This window comes from Triturus cristatus, chromosome 7 (genome assembly GCF_964204655.1).
Source record: "Triturus cristatus chromosome 7, aTriCri1.1, whole genome shotgun sequence".
In the NCBI taxonomy this organism is placed as follows: Eukaryota; Metazoa; Chordata; class Amphibia; order Caudata; family Salamandridae; genus Triturus; species Triturus cristatus.
Genome location: NC_140590.1, coordinates 1,725,309,644 through 1,725,326,361, shown reverse-complemented (window position 1 = coordinate 1,725,326,361; position 16,718 = coordinate 1,725,309,644). Strand labels below are relative to the sequence as shown.

The 16,718-nt window shown below is 42.8% G+C and overlaps 1 protein-coding gene across 1 annotated transcript in view; it reads left to right on the top strand.

The window, feature by feature from the left end:
• Positions 1 to 16,718, top strand: part of LOC146812902 (alpha-2-macroglobulin-like) — a 237,564-nt gene that overhangs the window by 24,136 nt on the left and 196,710 nt on the right. Inside the window, exons 4-6 of the mRNA XM_085619972.1 lie at positions 581 to 633; positions 2,294 to 2,314; positions 3,213 to 3,381. Coding sequence (XP_085476098.1) covers positions 581 to 633; positions 2,294 to 2,314; positions 3,213 to 3,381 — 243 coding nt within the window. The remainder of the gene's footprint in view (positions 1 to 580; positions 634 to 2,293; positions 2,315 to 3,212; positions 3,382 to 16,718) is intronic.

Sequence of the window (16,718 nt, the reverse complement as noted above, 5' to 3'; positions counted from 1 at the left end):
GAAAAAAATTCACTAAACCCACCAAAGATGATAGACAGGACTCACTGCCCCTTTTGTAATGCTGTATGTAGCTAAGATCCCCATTGGCGCCCATCACAGAGGGATGTTTGGTACATGCATGGGAATGTTGGCAATCGAAATGTTTTGAGTCCATGTCTATTTACACAATGCAGATAACTCCACAATGGCAAATTGTACAATTTGCATTGTTTGCCAGGGAGAGAGAATGAACTTTTCACCAGGGGAGGGTATAGCTGACCTCCTGCAAAAGTCCACCTAGGTATATCTGGTGAAGGACACTGATCTCTCTGGGAATCCATACCCCAACGTTTCTGGTGCAGTGAAAGCCCTCTAGAGTGGTATGCATTTCTCTTACGAACCAACCATGAATGCTGGGAAAGTGGGGATGAACTTGCTAAGAGTGTGCCACGTGCTCACTTCACCCTAAATCTGTGTACACCTGTGGTTTTTGTAATGCAATGAGGTGTTCTCCCTATTCGCTAAGGACTAGAGGTTTATTCTAGATATGGATATCTTTGCTGTAACAACATGCACTAATGCTCTCCTTTCTCTATTTCAGTCCAGTTTCGTATTGTTTCACTGCATGATGACTTCCGTCCAGAGAAAGAGATGGTAGGTCTACAAACTAATGAAAGATAATAAACCATTACTGTTCCACTAGTGGTAAATCCTTTCCATTTGCAAACACGGAGCCTGGATCTATGAGTGTCCAAGTTCAATTGGCTCTACAAGCTATTAAAGCATGGCATGACTTAGCCCTCTCCATGAACCTCCACAGCAATGAACTAAAGAAGCTGCCCCCCAGGTTATGTAGTGATGCAGAAAGTCTTGAACTTGCAGTAGATAGACTCTATCAGGCACTTCTTCTGAATAACGTGACCCTATAGCCTTGGAACCCTTAAGAAATGCCATTGTATCAAGCAGGCCTAAAAGCGCATTGCAGAAAGCCTACCTGTTTCTGATTGATAAGCATGGCACAATCACAGCTGTAGTTCTTCCTTTGCAATAAATAATCATTTACTAGGTACTAGGCTCTCAAAATCTGATATAGATGGCTGCAGTAGAACCTCTACCTTGCCCTGAATGTGGACAACTGAAGACTGGAACCCCAGAGGTAAATCTATGGCTGCATCCAGACCACAGAATGTCCTCTGTACAAGAACATATTCCAGACAGTCTCAGATAAGGAGCAAAAGGAAAGTGAAAGTCCATTACCTTTCAGAGTGACAAACATGGCACAATCACAGCTGTAGTTCTTCCTGTTCAATATATCATCATTTGCTATCTACTCTCAAAATATATGTATATAGATGGCTGCAGTAGAACCTCTACCTTGCCCTGAATGTGAACAACTGAAGACTGGAACCCCAGAAGTAAAATCTATGGCTGCATCCAAACCACAGAAAGCCCTCTGTACAAGAACATATCCCAGGCAGTCTCAGATAAGGAGCAAATGGAAAGTGAAATACCATTAGCCTATTTCAAATTGAGAAAAAGGAACTGAATATCCTCTGCTCACTGTCATTTTACGCTTGCTGCTAGTGAAATAGCGTACCCCTTTCAAGGTTCCAGATTTCAAGGTTCCAAGTATACATAAGCGCCTTTATCATCAGGCCCCAAGTCTCCTGTCGGTTACGCCGTAGCTGTTATCAAGTAAAGTTCCCTTTTCCTAAATTTAAACTGATCTGAAGATTTAGACTGTGCCTATGGGAACTCTAGGAGAACGGTAGGGAAAGTGAAGCATTCTATGGTAGGGTATCTGTCAGAGACGGGACTCTTCTCACATTTGTCAGATGCTTGTTTCCATACTGGATTTGACCTCAGGGGTGAAGGAGAGACGAGAGGACACCATCATTAGAGGGTCTGTGGCAAGAGATAGGAGAAAAGTGCCAAAGGATTGTGTGAGGTTAGTGAGATTTCTTAGAATAAGTGGACCACAGATGGAGGTATGAGTGACACTTCTGGAAAGTGCAAGGACAATAACCTGAGTAAATAGGTGGGACCATGCTTCAACACCTTTAATAAATGATGTATCTATTAGTGAAACTCCATTCTAGTGTGAGTGGTCTAGTTTGTGGAGAATATCCATGAATGCTTGAGTACAGTGAGGTGGAAACCAGTGTAACAGCATGGAAGGGTACAATGCCTAACTCCACCGAAGTGTATAGGGCACGTGTTGTGTTGATGAGTGAGAACCTACTGATATTTACTATCTCCTTCCAAGTGTGGATAATGACACATTTTCCTTTATTCTTTCTTTTTTGATTTCCAGTTCCCTGTGGTATATATTGAGGTAAGATTTTAATATTTCATTTATTTGATCCCACTGTGACACTCTTTTCACTGATTTCTCTGAAGGCAAGGATGCCTTTGCCCTCAGTGTTTGCATTCCACCAATAAATACTCAGAAACCTCATATATAAAGCGTAACCTTATGGCCATTCCATAGGAGCACATGACCCAGGCCAGCATCACTGTAACAATCTGAGAAACTTGGGGCCTTATCTACAAGAAAGGGACTCAGCGTGGCACCGCAAGCCATGTGGCTGCGTCGCACTGAGTCTCTTTCAAAGCACAGGGATGCAACATATTTACAATATTATGTCGCATCCCTTTGCTTTCCCCTGCTCTTGCGCACAATTGGCTGCCATGTGCCAACGCAGGCACCCTTGCACCATGGTATCAGGGGAGATTGTTCCTTCCTGCACAAAAACAATCACAAGAGGTAATTAACCCTGTCTATGTGTGCTGCAGAAAATAAAACATATCTCCTGGTTGTGCCTCCCTACAGCTCCCCTGCGACGCATAGCATTCTGACGCATTACCAGGCTTACAAAAGGTTGTAAATCAGGGAATGCGGCAGAAGCCATGGGTGTTACATGGGAAGACCTATAGCAACACCCATGGCAAGCCCTTTTCATGCAAAGTGCTATGTGAAAAGGGGCCGTATTTACAAGGACACAAAATGCCATGCAGGGTGGCTTTACCTATCATTGTAAATATGGGGCAGCAAAATGTGCCACTGGTGCGTCACAAAAAGTGACATACCTGTGGCGCAATGGGCTTGTAAATAAGCCTCATGATTTGAATTAGTGCAAATTCCAGCGGGAGATGAGTGTCAGGTCTGGACTCATCATGTGCTCCATGTTTATGGCCTGTTGCACACTAATCTAGCATTGTCCTCCTTTTAGGATCCGCAGAGGAACCGTGTGGGCCAGTGGCGGGACATAGTAACAGAGGGAGGACTCGTCCAACTCTCCTTTCCTTTGGCTTCAGAACCTCTACAGGGAACATACAAAGTGGGCGTGCAGAGGAAACGAGGATCTACTGTGGAGCATGTGTTTACTGTGGAAGAATATAGTAAGATAACTTTGTTATAAGGGTTTGTGAAAGAACTGTAAGGAAACAGTGAGGTTTATCGATGACAACAGGAGTATGATAAGAGGTGGTGAGCAGGAAAACACTGTGGAATGTAGAGGTGGGGGCAGTATAACAGGAGAACTCTGAGTTACAAAAGGTGGTGTAAGAACCATAAGAGAACACTAAGGAACATAGAGATGGGAGCAGTATAATAGGAGAACTCAGTTACAAAAGGTGCTGTAAGAACCATAAGAGAACACTAAGGAGCATGGAGATGGGAGCAGTATATTAAGGGATCTCTGGGGTACAGAGAGATGAGTAAGAAGCATAAGAGAACACTAAAGTATATTTAAGTGAGAACATTATGATTAGGGCTTCCAGTTTGCTGTTTTTACTGATTTTTACAGATAAATACAGACAGAAAACAACCTATTTCCTGTCTGTATTTATTTTTAAAAGCGGAAAAATATAGAAAATTGTGCTTCTTGTAAGTGACTCTTCTTATTATCCTTCATGAATTCTAGACCAACTCTTAAGCAGATAGACATCATGGGGAATTGAAAACAGGATTAGATTCCCTTAAATACAGTCATATGTTAACATATACTTGTATGTAATGCTAATATTTACCTGTCAGGGTAGTGTTTTGTTCTATTTGGCTGCTTAATTTGCTAAAATGTGACAGGCATCAAAGTATGAGTGCATGTTTATCAGTTAAATAAATGTATAAATATTCTATTTGCCGACTCCATTTATTCTCAAAGCATAAAATAAGTAAGGATAAATACCAATAAAATGGCCCCAAAAAAATATGGAGAAATACAGATGGAAATATTAAAAAAATAAATACCATAAAACCGGAAGCCCTAATTATGATATGAAGGCTCTGAGTTAAAAAGAGGTGAGCAGGAATCAGAACAGAACACTAAAGGATATATAGGTTCTAGAAATAGTATAATAGAACTCAGTTGGAGAGAGATGACTAAGACTACATGATAAATATAGAGATGGGAACATCATGTAAAGAGAATTCTTAAATACAGATACATGAGCAAGAACCATAAAAGAACCTAGGTATATAGAGGGGGCAGAATAATAGGAGCACTCTTAGGTACAAATGTTGGTGCAAGATCTGTAAGAGAACACTAAGGAGCACAGAAGTTGGAGCAGTATAATGAAAGAACTCTGAAGTACAGTGATATATCAAGAACCATACAGGAACCTTGCAGAATATAGAGGTGGACGCAGTATGATAAGAGAACACAGAGTTACAGAGAGGTGAGCAAGAAGCATAAGAGAGCACTAACGTACATGTAGGTGTGAAGAGTATGATAGCAAAGCTCAGTGTTATAAAGAGGTGAGCAAGAACCCCAACAGAAACTTAAGTAAATATAGGTTGTGACACTATGATAAGAGAACTAAGTTACAGTGAGATGACTAAGAACTACAAGATAACACAGAGAAATATAGAGGTGGGAGCATCATGATAGGAGAACTGTATGTTTCAGAGAAATTATCAAGAACCATACAATAACACTAGGAATATAGAGGTGGGAGGAGCATAGTACAGGTCAGCAAGCATGATATGAATATGCTAATTAGTATAGTATAGAAGAAGAATTACTATAGTATTGAAGAAGGAAGATTATGATGAAAGAATTCTGAGAGATCAAGAAGTAAAAAAAAATGTGAGACAACGCTCAGGCAGGTAAAAGTGAGATGCCTATAATAAAATAAATCTTGGATGTTGAGTAGCATCACACTGTGAAACACAAAGGCAGGAGGAATATGGTTGGGGAACTACGAGTAATGAGATAAAGGTGAGAACCATAAGAGAACACTAAGATATAAAAAGGCAATTGGAGAACAGTAAAATAACTCTGGGCCACATAGACATTAGCAAGAACAATAAGATAACACTGAGGAGTATAGAACATGAAAGCACATAGTAACAGAACTCAGAGGGATATAGAGAACCATGAGAATGATAAGCATATGTTGGGGAAAATAGAGGTGGGGAATATAGTATGAAACCTCTGGGTTCTAGTGAAAGAGATGGGTGAGCACCATAAGGAAACACAGCGGCATAAAGAAGCCAGAGGAATGCAGCAATAGTACCCTGAGCGATATAGATATAAGGGACGGCCTTAAGAGATCACTGATAAATATGGAGATATGGGGGAGTATAGGCGAGACCTATGGTATCACAGATATATGCAAGGGCTGTTTCAGAGCACTGATAGAGGAGGGTGGCATACAGTAACAGAAATGTGAGCTGCTGAGGATAAGGGCCATAAGAGAAAAGTGATAAAAATTGACAATAGAAAAGTATGGTAAGAGAACTCTGAGTTAAACAAAAATGAGTGAAAATGGCAGAAAAATACTGAGGTAAATAGAGGTGGGACCGTGGGAAGAGTATGGAACAGATGAGGATTACAGATGTTGGAGGTATATGAGAAGAGCATTCTGGCTTGCAGAGATATGGATGGGCGCTTTAAGAGAGCACTGAGGTGTACAGAGACAGGGGTAGTATGGCAAGAGAACTCTAGTGTACTGAGAAATTTCTGAAACCAAAAGAGAATACTGAGATATATGCAGATTCAAGATATACAGTGAGAGATCTCTTGTTTTCAGAGATATTGGTAAGAACTGTAATTGAACACTAAGCTATACAGATGTGAGATTAGTATGGTAAAATGAACCTGATTATAGAGAATTAGGAGAGAACCATTCTCGAACACGGAGTTATGTTAGAATTGGATAAGTGTATAATAAAACACCTCATGACAATATAGAGATAAGCAAGAATCATAAGAGGAAACTGAGTTGTATAGAGATGGGAGCAGTATGGTAAGAGAACGTTTAGAAGTTCAGAGATGGGGAGAACCTAAGAGAACTTTGAGGAATATAGAGACTGGAGGAGCATGTTATAAGAGCACTAGAGTAGAAATAGAATGCAAGAGTACAGTAGGATGGCTGAGTTAAAGATAACACTATTGGGATATAGAGCTCACTAAGGAATTAAACTATGCCTCAAGTATGGAAGAGTTACATAGTATTAGAAATAGCTGAGAAGAACACAGTAAGAGACAATTAAAGCACATAAAATGTACTGGGACATGGAAAGTGACATTGAAGGCAGAAACTGGTGGCAAGGGAACTGCAGTTTAAAGAGTACAGTTAGCAAAAGGGAGAGCAAACTTTAGATAGCAATAAATCTGTGAAGAGCTATAAAATATAATTTGCACCCACACAAATGAGAACAGTATGGTGAGCTCTTCTTAGTCTGAGCAAAACTAGAGGAGAACAGTAAAAGAACTGTGATGAGGTTTTATGCGTAAAGCAGAGGAGTGCATAGAGAGAACACTAAGATATATAAACAAAAAGGGAGTGTTGTAAGTGCACAGTAAAGTAAATGGGAAGAGAAGGAGCATGGACACTAGGGTGCATAGGAAAAGAGAAGTGCTGATAGAAAATACTAAGGAGTTGCAGAATGGGATTACTGAGGAAAGATAACTCTATATTATCAAACTAGGAGGAGTGCTGAATGAGTACATTAGAGCATTTAGGAATAGAAGCAGTGCTGAAAATGAACATTAAGGTGTATTGAAATTGGAGGCATGAAAAGGAGTATAGAAAGGTGGAGTATTGTGAAAAGCCACTAAGGTTGGTGTGTGATAATAAAACATAAGGTATGCAGGAATAGATGAAGTGCATAAAGAGCATACTTTGCTATATCGGAGTGGGAGGAGTACAGTGAGAGCACACTAAACCATATAAGGATTCAGAGTAAAAAGTGTAGGTTAGGATAGGATAGGATGTATGTTTATAGAGCGCTGGCGCTGGCGTCTTGGCGCTAGTGTATGTGAGAAGGAGTATGGCCAGTATTACTGGGGGGACTAAATGGAGGTAAACAGCCATGTTTTCAAATCCTGCCTAAAGAGCTGCCGATTAGATTGAAATCTCATAGCCATTGGCATTTTGTTCCATAGCTTTGCCGCACAGTTCGATAAAGTCCTGCCACCCCATCTTGCCAGCCTTATTTTAGTAGTATGGATTAGACCCAAATTTGCAGATCTAAGAGCTCGAGAGGGGGTGTAAGGTGGGAAGTTTTTTGGGATATCCTCAGCACCACCACCGTAAAGTGCCTTGTGTACCAGGCAAAAGGCCTTAAATTCCACGCGCTGCTGGATAGGAAGCCAGTGCAGTGACTTAATTCCTGCCGAGGTTGATTGTCCCTTAGGTATGTTTAAAAGTAATTGTGCTGCAGCATTCTGTAAAGACTGCAGTTTCCTCATCTGGGTCTTATCAATGCCCAGAAAAAGGGCATTGCAGTAGTCCAGCTTGGACAGGAAGAGAGCCTCCACCACCGTCTTGCAGTTCTTGTGAGATAAAAGGAAAACATTTTCTCAATGTTTTTAGTAAAAAGAAGCAACAGGAAGTGAGACTGTTAACTTGGGCAAAGAAATTCAGCTAATCATCGAAGACTCCGAGGTTCCTGAGCTTAGAGACAGGGCACGGGCATTCCCCAGCCTCAACCGGCCACCAGGAGTCGTTTCACAGGGATCGGCCCTGGCCAAACTCTATCACATCCATTTTATCGGTGTTAATTTTCAGGAAGCTATGGTTCATCCAGGTCATGATCCCAGTGAGACATGCATGAAAACTGACGGCTGTGGCCTCAGGCTGATTGGATATTGAGATCACGAGCTGTGAGTCATCAGCATAAGAGACCAGGGCAAACCCATGCCTCCTGATAAGTCTGGCCAATGGAGTGACGTAGATGTTGAACATTGTCAGGGATAGGGCCGATCCCTGTGGGACCCCACATGGAAGATGAAAACTATCTGATTGCAGACCATCCCAATGCAGACTCTGCTCCCTCGCCTCAAGGAACGAGGAGAGGAGGGCCAAGGCAGTGTCCTCGACCCCCACATCCTTCAGCCGCTGCACTAACACCGTGTGATTCATGGTGTCAAATGCTGCCTTTCAGTTCTAGGAGTACGAGGACTGCTCTGCCCCCCTCCATCCACAATTCTCCAGATCTCTTCCGTTGCAGTAATAAGGGCTTATTCGGTAGAATGACAAGACCGAAAGCCATGTTGCGTGGAGTCCAGGAGATTATTGGCATCTAGATAGTCAGTCAACACCTTGTTAACTGGCTTCTCCAGAATTTGAGCTACTATTGGCAGGCCAGCAATTTGGCGATAGTTCTTAGGTTCAGTTGGGTCCAGGGTCGGCTTTTTGAAAATTGGCCTGATAGCTAATTTTTTCCACGCTGCTGGATAGTTACCCGATTCCAAAACTTGGTTAACAAGAGGGATGAGCTTATCACAGATCTTCCTAGCAGCCAGGTGCATAATGGCTGGAGGACAAGGGTCTTTGGGTGAGCCGGATTTTATAGAGAGGAGAAGTTTTTGTACCTTCATCATTTGTAAGTGTCTGGAAGCAGGATAATCTGCAATGGGTTGATCGGACAACACCAGGCAATTGGCATTGATTATCCGAAACCCCCCAAGTGTTCAGGAGGTCATTATAAATCACTTGCACCTTATTCTGAAAGTATAAGGCCAGTTCGTTACACGTGGCTTGATCTGGTTTAAATGTGCTGTCTTCCTGCGGTTTAGCCAGCAGTTTAACAGATTTAAAAAGTTCCTTAGCGGAATTGCCAGCTTCCTCAATCTTATGGTTGTAAAAAATAGCGTCTTCGAGGCAATAATTGCATCTTTATACTGTTGGAGGGCTAGATTATAGGTTGCTTTCTTTTCATTACTATAGTCTTGTCTCCAAAGACGTTCAGCTCTCCTACAGTTTACTTTTAGGCACTTAAGCTCGGGGCCATACCAAGGTGATGACATCTTAGATCTTTTTACCGCCACCAGTTTTTCTGGCGCAACACAGTTGGCCGCTGCCAAGAGTCAGTCATTAAACTGGGACGCTGCTACATTGTTATTCTTCACTTGCGGGGTGGAGAGGTGACCAAGGGCCGATTCTAGGTCATTACCTTGAACTTTGTTCCAACGTCGGATTTTTACCTTGGATGGCTTAGCTTGAGTACAATAATTAGGCAGCATAGCCTTGATGTTAAAGTGGACGGCCTTATGGTCTGTCCATGGAAGAGTTGTTATTTTAGTCAAATTATTATCAGAGTTATTAGAAAAAATGCCATCCAAAGTATGGCCCACCTAGTGGGTGGGTTCGGATACTAGTTGGTTTAGGTTAAATGCTGCTAGATTATTTAGCAGTCTAGCTGTATCTGAATTGTTCATTAATTCCAGGTGATAATTAAAATCACCCAGAATAGTAAGGGAGTGGGAGTCTGTATAGGACTCCAGAAGCATCAATAATGCCTGGGTAAAATCCGCTCTGGGCCCAGGTGGACGATAAACGAGTAGCCCCTGAAAGGTAGAGAGGTTATTTAATTTTATACAGAAATGCAGCGCCTCCGCTGGTAGAACTGAGATGGCTTCGACACGTACCTTCAAATGATCTCGCTAGATAATAGCTCTGCCACCCCCTCTACCTTCATCCTTATCTTGAGAGGTGACTGCATAGCCCGCTGGCAAGGCGATGTTCCAGTCTGGGCCTGAGATATTATCTGTCCAGGTCTCTGTCACAAAAATGATGAAAGGAGTGGAGAGCTGAATCAGGTCTCCTAGCTGATATTTATGTTTTACCACCGAACGATTGTTCAGCAGAAGACACTGCACCTGCTGCTCACGTATTGCCTTAGGGACTTTGACCAGCCCGTTTGTAGTGATGTTATTGGCCACCCCCACCGTTTCTCTATCCAAACGAGCATCCGTCTTTCCTACTCCCGATCTTCTCCCTGCCCTGTTTGTGAGCTTAAACCGATTACTAAAGCCTGGATTGAGCCGGTATGAACATTTAGAGCATAGGAACTCACCTACGTTATTATCTTGAAGGAGCATGTCATGAGCCATGCATTTGCCTCTTTCCAAGTCAAGCAGCTGATTTCTATTGTACATTTGGGGCTTCAAACAACCAGGGGTTCTGGCGCTGGCCGCGCTCCGGGCACCGACGGGACCAGCCGGGCACAGCCGGGCTTGCCTTTGGCTGCGCGGTCGATCCAGCATGGTTTAAGTAGTGGAGGGTAAAAGAAGAGAACATCAACCCCAGTGCAAAGCGGACCCGTTTTAACATCCGGGTACCGCAGGGGTCGAACGAGGGAACAAAGTTATACACCCAATATTCAAATCAACATTTTAAAACAAGTAAAAGGTACGTTTTAAAAAAAGTATTGAATTAATAGATCAAACTCGTGCAAAAACGCAATTGACTATGAAGTAATTAGCAGCAGTCGAACGCGGTATAATAAGCTCAGTGTCCTTCCACATACACGCCCCGTGGTCGATCCAGCGTGGTTTAAGTAGTGGAATGTAAAAGACTAGAATGTCAACCCCATTGCAATGTGGACCCGTTTTAACATCTTGGTACCTCAGGGGTCGAACGAGGGAACAAAGTTATACACCCAATATTCAAATCAACATTCTAAAACAATTAAAAGGTAAGTTTTTAAAAATGTATTGAATTAATAGATCAAACTCGTGCAAAAACGCAATTGACTATGAAGTAATTAGCAGCAGTCTAACGCTGTATAATAAGCTCAGTGTCCTACCACATACACGCTGCGCGGTCGATCCAGCGTGGTTTAAGTAGTGGAGGGTAAAAGACTACTACGTCAACCCCAGCGCAATGCGGACCCGTTTTAACATCCGGGTACCGCAGGGGTCGAACGAGGGAACAAAGTTATACACCCAATATTCAAATCAACATTCTAAAACAATTAAAAGGTACATTTTTCAAAAAGTATTGAATTAATAGATCAAACTCGTGCAAAATCGCAATTTACTATGAAGTAATTAGCAGCAGTCTTACGCGGTATAATAAGCTCAGTGTCTTACCACATACACTAAAGTATCTTGGAATTAGTGGTGAGCAAAAGAGTACACAAAGGTTTCTTATAATTGGAGGAGGGGAGAAAGAGAACACTAAGGCATGTAGCAAAGAGAGGTGTGTAGAAAGTGAACTCAAAGGCATAAAGGAGTTTCAGGCATGTAGAGAGTGAACATTATGGTACATCAAATCGAATGAGTGCATAAACACCTAGGTCTCGTAGAATACAAGGGGTCAGGAAAAAGACCACTAAAGTATGTAGGAATAAAAGGAGTGCCAGAAGAGAACATTAAGGCACATGGGAATGGTGAAGTAACAGAGAACTAAGGGGCTGATTTAGATCGCACCGGACGGGCTATAATCCATCATGGCAATGGAGTAAAATAATCCATCGCCCTGACGGAGTAGCCATCCTCGGAATCTAGAGATATCAGCCAGCGCAGTGGACACTTTTTTCCTTGGCAGGAATCACCATCATGATGATTTCTATCAATGCATTGGAAGTTTGACAGACATCTCCATCAACATGACGGAGTCGGATGGCAAACGTTCAATGTTTTTTTTGTATATTCAAAAACAAAATCCCACAGTGGGATTTTGTTTTTAAAAATGAAAAAAGCACTGATCTAAACACCATGGGAGTTTTCACCCATGGCATGCGCGGCCATTTTGGAGTTGTCACTGCTCCAATGATGGGCAGTCAAAATTTGCCATTTGTTTGGCAACTCTAACAAAACCTCTGATGGTTCTTTCTCTATCGGACCATCAGAGGTGTATGGCAGAGACGGAGTAGTCTTTGCCATCGACATACTGAAGGTCCACATGTCTCTAAATGAGGTGAGCAGACCTTCAGTTTGATGAAGAAGGTTACCAGTCGCCTTTGCAATAGAGTGCTCTCTCAGCTAAACTCTAAATTGTGCCCTAAGGTAAATGGGAAATAGTGGTTTAGAGAAAGAGAACACTAAAGTGTATATAAATCAAAGGAATGCAAAAAGAGAACGCCAAGGCATAGTAGCATGTGACCAGTGCAGAAAATCCATATTAAGGTATATTAAAAAGAAAGAGTGCATAAAGAGCATACAAAGCAAAGGAAAATAGGAGTGGGATGCCAGTAGGAAGAGAATACTAAAGTATTTTTAAATGAAAGCACCTTAGAAACAGTACACTCACACATATATTAATGGGAGTGTGAGAAATGGGGTATGTAGGTGGCAGAGGTTTGCACCCAGTTTAAGTAGGGACCACCACTCTAGTCAGGGTAAGCCAGATACACACCCTAAATTAACCTGTGCTCACCCTCTGGTAGCTTGGCACAGAGCAGTCAGGCTTAACTTAAGAGGCAGTGTGTAAAGTATTTGTGCAACACTTAAATTATTGTAACTCAATAAAAACACCACAAAAGGCCTCCACACAGGTTTGGATAACTATAGAATATTTATCTGAGTACAATAAGACCAAAATGACAAAAATCCAATAAGTAGAAGTTGAGATATGAATTTATAAAGATTAAATGTGAAAACAGTGCTTAGAAGTCCCTAGAGGTCAAAAGGTTGCTTGAGGTCGCGAGGGACGGGTGCAAATTCAAAGTTCAGGCCAACTGCAATGGAGGGCAAGCCAGCTATAGAAACGAGACAGGTCCGGCTGAAGAAATACTTTGGATGGAACTTTTGTCGATGTCAAGAGCCTACTGCGTCGTCGTCTAACCGTGCATCTGGGGTCCTGCATCGAGCTCTATTGAAGTTAATGCAATGAGTCATTCTGGAGCCTGCTCAAACATCATTGCCGAACAGTGCAGGCTGTGGATCCGATGTCGTCAAGCAGCCTCTTCATCCACATCGAAGGGCAATGTGGTGGAAATTCTTACGCAGTCAAGGCAATGCATCAGTTTTCGCAGAAATCAGCTGCGGTCCAGGACTGGAGGGGGCACTTCAGGCAAGTGTCGGACTCTCTGATGGCAGTGTCCAGGAGCACCAGCAGGATTGCAGGAAGTCTTTTGTGTCCCTGAGACTTCAGAAAACAGGAGGCAAGCCAGCAGGCCCTTGGAGTCACTCTGGGTTCACGTGAGATGGGTCCAGTCCTTGTCCTCAGCAGGGCAGAGATCAGCAGGCAACAGGGCAGCTCAGCCAAGCAGAGAAGCAGTTACTCAGTCAGTCACAGCAACATGGAAATCCTTACAGCACAGCAGTCTTTACTGCAGCCTAGTTCTTCCCAGGTCCAGTAGTGTACTGATTTGCTACGGTTAGAGCCCCAGTACCTATACCTAAAAGTGCCTTTGATGTAGAGGGTGGCTTCAAAGGAACTCCCTGAAGTACACAAGGACCCCTTTCAACCCAGGCTATATGTGGGGGGTAATCAGTCCTTTTTGTGGGGACAGGACACAGCCTATTCATTCATGTAAGCTCCCCTCTCCCCCTTCCTACCCAGGCTGCAGGCACACAGAGCAATGTTAAGAGCAGAAAATTGTCCTCTTTCTTAAAATGAGTTTTTCTAAAAAAATAATGTCAAATCCAACTTTACCACTAAAGAGGATTTATCACCAACATTTCAAAGATATGAAACATGATGTAGCTACTCCTTTCTGATCAGGAATTGCAGCTTTAAAGTATTTTAAGGAATTTCTAATTTTAGCCAATGAGAGGAGTTGGCCTCACAGCAGTGAAAAACAAATGTAGCTGTTTGTCACTACCACCAGGACATGTGAAACTGAGAAGTACATGTTCTATCTTTTACTTACATAGCACCCTGCCCTATGGGCTACCTAGCCCCTACCTTAGGGGTGACCTATGTGTAAGAAAAGGGAAAATGAAGGCTTGGCAGGTAGTTTTAAATGCCATGTCGAAGTGGCAGTAAATTGCACAGACAGGCCCTGCAGTGGCAGTCCTGACACATAGTTAGAGGGCTACTTAGGTGGGTGACACAAGCAGTGCTTCAGGCCCACTAGTAACATTTAATTTACACGCCCTGGACACATGTAGTGCACATAACTAGGGTTTTATAAGTACATTGAATATGCCAATTGTGTATTGTCCTGATTAGAAAAGAGTAGCTGCATCATTTATATCTTTGGAATGGTAATGATAAATCCTCTTTAATATTACTATTTTAGAAATGCGACTTTTAGAAAGTGAACTTTTCTCTGCTCTTACTGCTCTGTGTGCTTTGCTGGCTGTCTCCAATACACGTCTGGGCTGGGTGACAGTTAAACTTTGTGCATTCCCTTCAGACAGTCACAAACATAGGAAGGCTAGGTGTGACTGAGTACCCATTTATATACATCTGAATTCAGATGGCCCTTCCTGGGCAGGAAGGGAGGAAGGGACTAACCCTTGCACTTCAATAGGTAGTGACCTGACACCACGCAAAGGACTGATTACCCCCACAGATAACTTGCCAGACAGGGATACTGGTGCACTTTAAACTCACTCTTTGAACTCTTCCCCACTTCAAAAGCACATTTTGGTATAAGCACTGGTTTTCTGACACTAGCAAGACAGTACACGTCTGGACTTGTGACTACTCTGCCAGGAAAAAAAATTGCTGTGCTGCTGAAAGGAATGCTACTCTGCTGGACTACTGCTTTTCTGGACTATGCCTAGGTTTTCCCTTGCTTTGCTGAGCTGCCCTGCTACCTGCTGTTCTCTTGCCTGAGTGAGAAGGACTGAACCTACATCACTTGAACCCCGAGTGACTCCAAGGGCTTGTTGGCTTGCCCCCTGTTCTTGAAGTCTCACGGCCATCAAAGACTTCCTTCAACCCTGTTTCCACTGTTGGACTCTGCCATCTGTGACTCCTTCCTTGCCTAAGGTGCCGCTCCAGTCCTGGGCCTCAAAGGTGGGCTGTGCAGCTATTTTGCAAAAAAAAAACAGTGCATTGTCATCTCTGTGCCGATCGGAACCCACACAGTGCCCTTTTGATACAGACTCAGTGCCAATCCGAAGACATCCCTACACGACTCGATGACCATGCAGTCCCCAATTGTGAGGTTCGACGATGACACAGCACCAATTAGAGGTCCCAACTGTGAGGCTCGATGGCGAAGAGGGACCTGATTCCTTGAATCGAAACCAACGTATCGAATCTTTGAAACAGACGCTTGCTCTATCCAAGGTACTTTTAAGCAGGCCCTGCATGGGTCCTGTAGCCAGCCTGCCCTTCATTGTGGTTGACCTGAACTTTGAATTCACCTCTGTCTAGCGCAACATCAAGTAATCTTTTAGCACGATTGACTTTTAAGCACTGTTGTTGGATTTCATCTTTAAAAAATCATATCTCGAGTTCTACTTATTGGATGTTTGTCATTTTGGTCTTGTTTTACTCCGATAAATATTTTCTATTTTTCTAAACTGGAATCTCTTTGTGTTGTTTTCATTGTCGTACTGCAATTTAGGTGTTGCACCAATACTTTACACATTGCCTCCTAAGTTAGCCTGACTGTTCTGTGCCAAGCTACCAGAGGGTGAGCACAGGTTAATTTAGAGTGTGTATCTAAATTACCCTGACTATGACTGTGGTCCCTACTAGGCCAGGGTGCAAACCTCTACCAACTAGAGACCCAATTTCTAAATCTGCTGGTAATCGGGAATACAAGGAGTATGGCACGAGAACACTAAGGTATATGGGAATGTGAGGAGTGTGGTAGAGAACACTAAAACACACAGGAATGGGAGGAGTGAAGGAGAACATTGAGGTACATAAGAAGAGGTAGATTGAAGAAGGAGAACTCTAAGGTTGATATAATTCAGGCGAGTGCGGTGTAGGCAACACTAAGTCATATCAGAATCAGAGGAGCACAGAAAAACCATACTAAGTTTTATCACAAAAGGAAGAATGTATAAAGCACCTACAAAGCCATATAGGATTGGGAGGAGATCAAAAAGAGAGAGCATTAGAATAGCTTGGAATGAGTGATGTCCTGTAAGAGAGTACTAATGTAGCCTGGAATGGGAAGAATGCAGAAAGAGAACAGTATGTTTGAAGGAATGGGAGGAGCACAGCAAGTTGCCATTATAGCACAGGAATAGGAGGAGTGGAAAAGTAGAGCACTAAAGTTTTATGTCTTGCACTGAGTATACTTTACTCCAAACAGAATAAGTAATATCTCCCCTAATGCCTCTGCACATTGTCTCAGGTATATGACCCTAGATGCAGATTTTTTCCACATGCTACGGTCCTGCACATGTCTCACCCACTATTGGGGTGGGTGGCAGATTCTCACACCATTGCCATTGGGTTGCCTAGCTTGCATTCCACTGAGACCTGCCTGCTGGGCAAATTAAAAAGACCCAAGGTAGAATGGGTATTGACTCGGCTAGTAGATCTGGCTTTTTTGTTGGACCGATATATTATAACTATGACATGGGTGAGCGCAGCATCCCCTCCTCTGGCCAAATGACAGAGTGCATTATTGCATTGGGTGGCAG